We start from the raw sequence: 6,920 nt of genomic DNA on the forward strand, positions 1-6,920 counted from the left end.
GGCAGTGTGCATGTGTTAGTCGCTCAGTCGTGTCTGACTCTTGCAACCCCAGAGACTGCAGCCTGCCAGGCTCCCCTGTCCATGGAATTCTCCAGGCAAGAATACTGGAGTGGGTTGCCATTCCCTTCTTCGCGGGATCTTCCTGACCCAGGGACTGAACGCAGGTCTCCTGCATCGCAGATTCTTTACCATCAGAGCCACCAGGGAAACCAGAGATGGGTCCTGTCTTTGCGGCGCAGTGTGAGGTGGGGGAGGAGCGTGAACGCTGCTGGCTGTGATGCCTCCCAGACTTCCAGCCTGGCTCCCCGCAAAGTGGGGCGACCTGCGGGGTCAAGGAAGAGGCTGGCAATGAGGCCCAAGCATGTTCCCCGGGAAGGCTGACAAGATCCTAGCCAACCAGGACTCGTGTGCCATCTTCCCCACCTGCTAGCAGCCAAGCTGTCCGGGGGGAGGGTGGCGTATGGGCCCCCAGCCCGCCTCCCCAGGCTGCTGGCCAACCCAGTGTAAATATTATTACACTCCTACGCATCTGAAGGACGTTAATTATTAAAACACATGCCACCCAGGGTAGTACACTGTAATTAGGTTCAAATTAAATTAGCATCCTCTTGTAATTAGGACATCAATAACCACTCTTGAGGCACCAGTTCTCTAGCCCCTCCCTGTTGCTTTCCAACATGGGATAGAGCAAGAAAAGGGGTCCACTGCCTCTTTTCCTGGGACACAGAAGTAATCAAACCAATAAATAAAGCGGAGGCAGTTGTGTGAACCCTTTCTCCACTGTCTGTCTGCCCGCCCTACTGGCCCTGCCCACTGGCAGGGAGGAGGCGGGTGAGGGTTGCTGGGGAGAGGTCTTGGGTGTCAGGACTTCATCCCAGTGGCGACTTAAACCGTGGAGTCCGCAGCATCAGTCCTGAATCTGGGAAACTTCCCAGCCTGCCCAGATTGGCAGTGCTGCTCTCCTGCCATCCATCAGTCCGACTCCGCCCTCCTCCTCCTCTGTGACGCCTCCCTAAACAGTAGGCAAGGGCCTCAGCCTTGTCCTGGGGTGAGACCACCGCTGAGGCTTGTTACTGGGGTTTCAGCATCTGCTGCCTCCTGGGCACCTAGACTGCACGCTGAGAGCCTGTGGAGGTGGCCTTGGCACTCAGCAGACCCGCGGCTGTGCCCATGCTGCTGGGTCTTAACCTGTGTTTGGTGGATGGATGGATGGATGAATGACAGGTGCTCAAATAATTCTGTTGCTCAACTAGGAAGGTGGATGGGGAGGTAGAGCTTATGAGCCAACATCAAGGAGCATGTTTTGCAACTCTAGCAGGAGAAGGACCTTGGAGATAGTTTTTTTTCTTTTTTGGTGCTATTTGCGCAAGTGCTGATGCTGGCTGGCCTCAACGGGGGATGAAAAGAAAATATGCCAAGGCACCCGCACACTCTGAGCGCCTCCTTAAATTCTGTACTTTAGGCACCTGGCTCACCTCACCCTAGTCCCAGCCCTGCCTGGCCAGGACAGACCTCAGGAACTCCACTGACATGGTAAAGAGAACACAGAGCTGGGGCCAAAACCAGTAGCAGCAAGGCCTCGGGCCTGGTGAACACTCTGACCTTTGTCTAAATCAGCCTTGGAGCAAGAACGTAAGAAGGGGGAAGACTCAGGCATCGCTTCAGCTGGAGAACCATGGAGGGTTTATCCTTGGGCGCAGACGTAACCAAGGAAACTGTTAAGACAGAGACATGATTTCAGACCCTTTCACTGAAAGAGTGGGCTGGCATTTTGCCCCTTTGCCAACTGTGTTCCAGTGAATACACAGTGCCTACCTCCGGGCCCCACCAGAAGGGAGCGAAATGGGTGAGACGGGCATTCTCTTCTCTCTGACCGGTCTCCTCGACAGATAAAAATGAGACCATGGTGAGAGTGGGCCTGCCTGCAGGGGTTAGAACAGCTTCTCTAGGAGCAACGACAGAGGGCAGACTTCATCACCTGCGTTCCTGCAGCCTTCTCGGGCCCTCACTGGGGCTGTCCAGAGCCATGGGAAATGGTTTACTGAACCATGAAGAGGTTCTGATCTGAGGATCAAAGACACTCCAACCCAGAGAGCTGGCAGGCAGAGCCCATGAGTCCTGCAGGGAGGAGGGGGCACAGGGGTTCTGGCTGCAGCACAGCACGTGACAGCCCTCCCCACCCGCCCTTGGTTCCTCTCTCTCGCCTCTCCCCTTAACTGGAGTCACCGCAAGTAGAGGGAGATGGGAGTCCAGGGCAGAACCCCACATGAGCCCTGGGCCTGAATAAGTGAGTGTGGGGCAGAACTGCCAGGAGCCAGAATTTTCTGGGGCCCAGACCTCACTGACGGATGAGAACTGACCAGCCAGGCCCCACAAAGCGTCCCCCCATCCCCCACAAGGCCACCTCCTCTGACTTTCCCCAAAGACTTGACTAAAGAAACGACCAATCTTAATACATGGCAGCTTGAAGCATCAACCCGGATCAGAACGTGGGGCAGAAAAGGGGGGCTGCCGAGAAGACAGGCCACCACTTGAGTACATGCCTAGGAAGGTCAGGGCCACAAGGATGGGGCTCTGGAGTCTGGGGGAACAGGCAGGTTCCCTGGACTCCACAGGTGCTGGAACGATGAGCTCCACAGCACGTGCACACCTGCTCTCTCACCCTGAGAAGCACGGGGGCATCTCACCACACACACCACAGCAGCCACTCTTAGGGTGTCCCCTCGGGGCCTAGAGTAGTCTGGGGTTGCGGGCACCCTGTCAAGTCAAACAGAGCCAGAGCTAACCTGGAGAGACTGGCTCTCCTCAGCCTGGGCCTCGACCCCTCTTGGAGCCCCTCGTTCTCCAGTGGATACTGGAGGGATCCGGGTGGAGACCAGGGGCCTCGACCTCAGTGCACTGCGCCAGTCTGTCTGGGCATTAGGCTTTCCTTTCGCTGCAGCAGAAAGCCAGCACTCACCTCACTTCTCTCAGCGAGCCCTGCTGGTCCCTTGGGGGGTGCTGGTGGGTCCAGCCAAAGGACAGGCCCAGCAACCTCTCGGCTGGGCACCGTATGCTGAGCTGCTGAGGTTCTTGAGAGCATTCACGTGCAGATGAGTCAAAAGAGAAGGCCTTCAGGCTTCTGCACAATGGCCATAGTGCCAGGTATGCCCACCAGGCCCCGGGAGTTGCTCCGAAGTTCTGCCCTGATTCCGTGACTGGCTGTTTTCAGGGAGCATGGTCAGGCACACTTGGGGGTCATTTGAGTGCCAGGTTGCCTCTTGGCTGGAGCTGTCGAGATTCTGGGCTCTGGGCTCCACCATCACCAATAGAGCTGCAGACAGCATGTACTATTTTATTGGGCCTCAAAAGCTTTAAATACAGAAATAGGGAGGGCTGGGCAAAGGGGCAGATGTGGACACGCTGGCATTTGAGAATGGACGTATCAGAAAAATCACATGATCAACAGCTGGACAGAGAGCTGGGGAGAAGGGCGGTCTGGGACGGACGTGGAGTGCCAGTCGGCAGCCGGCCTTGGGGCCAGGATTAAGCCCCCCATTAGGACAAAGTCTTTCATGTTTCTTCCTGATTTGAGGACAATTAAAAAAAAAAGAACAAAACCCCTACAAACCTCCAAATAGAAACAAAATCAGCGGGGAGAGACAGTAGAGGGCAGTGCCTGTCCTTTTGGAAGACAATGTCTGCCCCCTGAAAGCTGTGGTTGGGGGGGGGCTCTTCCCACCCCCTGCCCAGATGCCGTCCTACGAGACATTCCCAGACACTGAAGCAAAGCTGGACCCAATCTATGCCCCTGATTTGAGGTCTGGAGCTGAAAACACCCTGCCGGCAGAGGAAGGGGTGCTGGCGTGAGCTGTGCTGGGGGTCAGACCCGGGGCCCTCCTTAGCGGCTGTAGCCAAACTCATCTGCGTCGTCGGCTCGGAAGTCTCCATAGCGCCACAGGTTCAGCTGTGAGAAAACAGCAAACGGCTAGTCAGGGAAGGGGGGACAGGCTGGAACCCAGACGGCCAAAGCCCCTCTCTCAGCACCCTCTGGGGCTCCTGAGGCAAAAACTCACCCTGGCGCTCTTGGCTGACTCCTGGGCATTCAGGTATTCTGTGATCTGCGGGGGGGCAAGAAAACAATGGGATCATGGTCAAGGTGGGGACACTTGCAGCTGAGCAGCCAGAGGGGCCTGGGAGAGGCCCAGGTAAGGTCACGTTACTCCCCTGCTCAAGGGGTTCCCAGCTCCCTCCAAAGAAAATCCAAGTGCAGAGTCACCGTGTTCTTGCTGTTTCCAGACTCTGCACTGGCTGTTCTAATCACCTGAAACATGCTTCTCTCTCCTGTCCACCTGGCTACCTATCCCGCCTGCTCAAGCCTCTGGTTAAGAGTCACCTTCTTTACGAGACCTCATATGATCCTCTTTAAAATTTTGACCACTCCCCCACATTCCCGATTCCCTTTACTTCTACTTTCTCTTTTTCCATTGCACTCGTCTAATGTCTAACTTTGTTGACTTATTTTATTCTTTGTCTCCTCATGCTTGAACGCAAGTTCCATGGGGCAGGAATGTTGTCTCTTATTCAGAGATTTGTACATCCTCAGTAAACATTTACCGAAAGAATGAGTAAGTGAATGAACAAACACATTAGGTGTTTCTTGACACTGTATTCTTGCTTGGAGAATCCCATAAACAGAGGAGCCTGGTGGGCTGCAGTCCATAGAATTGCAGGGTTGGACACGACTGAAGCAACTTAGCACTCACACAGACACCAGAAACGTTATGGGTAGTTCCATATGGGGAACACTAAGATCTCCAGGTTTATAGTGAAACTTAAGCTAACTCCTAGGAGTGATCCAAGAAACTGCAGGGAGACTAGGGGCCAGGCCCCTCCTGTCCAGACAAGACACAGGAGTGATCCACAGTGAAGTCTTGTTCCAAATGAATTAGCAACCTGCATAACCAGAGCTACAGACCCACCAACCCCCATCTGCACATGCGGAGAGAGGAAAGGCAAAAGGGGGAAGCAAGGCCTAGTGGAGAGAGAAGAATGTTGGTTTCAACCCTGCCGCTTGAGTCCCTCCAGCTCAGGAGGGCGGGGGAGCTGGGTGCTGCAGAAGGGCACGGGGGCTTCCCACCAGCCTGGCCTGTTCCTGGAGGCTGGCCTGTCGTGGGGAGAGGCTGGGGAACTGGGATGGGAACAGTGCTGAGTGGGAGAAGCCTGGCTCTAATGATCTACCACTGAGCTGTGCAAGGTGGTTCCCCAGCTGGCAGACCCCATCCTCATGGTCCACCCTAGGGAGCAGTCAGGCTGGTTGCGCTCTCCTCGCTTCATGAACGGGAGACTCAAGTGTCCAATGGTTGATCCCCAGGGCCAGATGTTTCACGAAGGAGGGAGGCGGGACTCAGGTCCAGCTCCTCACAGGCTGGAGGGGGTTATGGCAGTCTTCTGGGTAAGTGGCTCAGGTAGCACTGAGTGCTGGGAGCTGCTGATGGGCTCGGAGAGGAGGACATGAGGACCGGAGAGACAGCGCGCTGGGCTGTGACCCTCTCCGCGCCACCCCTGGCACAGCATCCTGGCCTGTCACCGGGGGGGATGGGCAAAGGGAAACTTTCTGCTCCAGTTTGCAGCTGCAGTTTTCAGCCAAACCGGCAGCCAATTAATTTAAGAAGTAATTAATTTTTTTTTAAAAACCCCAACAAACCCAAATCCATTATCTTTCCCCCGCAGGAGCAGCAGGATGGTGGGTCCCTGCTCCCCCACTGGCTCCTGGGGCACCCACCCTCCTCTGGGACGCTGGAGGTGGCGGGGGATGCCAGGGGCTGGCCGCTCCACCCCCACAGCATGGACCATTTTTGTCCCGCCCCCCACAGCACGTACCACTTTCTGGAACTGCTTTTCCTTGCGCACCTCCACCATGCCCAGCCCCTCCTTCACCAGGCCCAGCCCCACGTCCCCCTTGGAGTCAGCGAACTGCAGGGTGACGTGCGGGCAGCCGGCGCTCAGGTGCTCCACGTTGAGCAGGCACTGCGTGTTCTGGATGTCCCGCACCACGCTGTCCACCGCGTCAGTCCGAGCATCCTCCTGCGGCCGGCACAGACCCAGGTCAGCACGAGAGGCCAGTGCCAGCCAAGGGCTGCGAGGGCCCCAGGTCCTGGTCCCGGACCTCCAGGAAGTCTGCCTAGATGTGCCAGCATCACCTCACTCCCCACTCAGCTCCCCCCGTGCCCAGACCCCTTTCACCTATGATACAAATAATCACCTCTCTGCCAGGGCAGACAAGGGCCCTACTCACCTCCTGCCACTGCCTACAGCTGGCAGACTAGTCTTCACCCAGTGTGCCCTGCCCCACCAGGCTCCCCTCCCCAACCCTGCACATGGCTGCTCCTCAAGAGCTGGCTCAGATACTCCAAGGCCACCTCGCCTTGACCCGGACCTCCCTGGCCACGCTTCTCTCCCCTTTGATTAACAGACCGTCATCACTGTCTCCACCTCCTCCCATCAGCCTGGGTGGCCCCAGCGGAGGGTTTCTGGCAGAGGTGTGACCTGGTCAGATCTGTTTGGGGACAGTCACTTCTGGTGGCACCCTCTGAGACTGGAAGGAGTATTGGGAGACAATTGCAGCCCAGAGCCCCGCAGGCTAGAGGCAGAGGCCCCAAGCCAGGGCCACGGTAGGGGCTCAGCCCTGTGAGAGTGGGCGGGGGTCGGGGTGGGGGTTGGGACCCAGGATGGGTTTGCATTTAGTTCCCGTGGGTACGTGCTGGGGCCGCAGCAGTGGTCATGTGTCAGGGGATGGTCCCCTTTGGGAGGAAGAAAGGGGGGGAGACTCACATCTTGGGGCACCTGGATGAAGGCAAAGGCATACTCCGTGGCTTGAGCTGGTAGCACGCGGGTGCTGAAGGCAGGGGGCAAGGTGACCGGGCGGGTGGAGGGAGGGG

The 6,920-nt window shown here is 56.9% G+C and overlaps 1 protein-coding gene across 1 annotated transcript in view; it reads right to left on the bottom strand.

Moving 5' to 3' along the window:
• Positions 1 to 3,314: 3,314 nt before the first annotated feature.
• Positions 3,315 to 6,920, bottom strand: part of SND1 (staphylococcal nuclease and tudor domain containing 1) — a 421,950-nt gene continuing 418,344 nt past the window's right edge. Inside the window, exons 23-26 of the mRNA XM_010831720.1 lie at positions 6,814 to 6,888; positions 5,863 to 6,066; positions 4,056 to 4,100; positions 3,315 to 3,946 (exon numbers count right to left, since the gene is read on the bottom strand). Of these exons, the coding sequence (XP_010830022.1) occupies positions 3,881 to 3,946; positions 4,056 to 4,100; positions 5,863 to 6,066; positions 6,814 to 6,888 (390 nt within the window). The 3' untranslated portion in view covers positions 3,315 to 3,880. The remainder of the gene's footprint in view (positions 3,947 to 4,055; positions 4,101 to 5,862; positions 6,067 to 6,813; positions 6,889 to 6,920) is intronic.

Source organism: Bison bison, unplaced genomic scaffold (genome assembly GCF_000754665.1).
Source record: "Bison bison bison isolate TAMUID 2011002044 unplaced genomic scaffold, Bison_UMD1.0 scf7180017864530, whole genome shotgun sequence".
In the NCBI taxonomy this organism is placed as follows: Eukaryota; Metazoa; Chordata; class Mammalia; order Artiodactyla; family Bovidae; genus Bison; species Bison bison.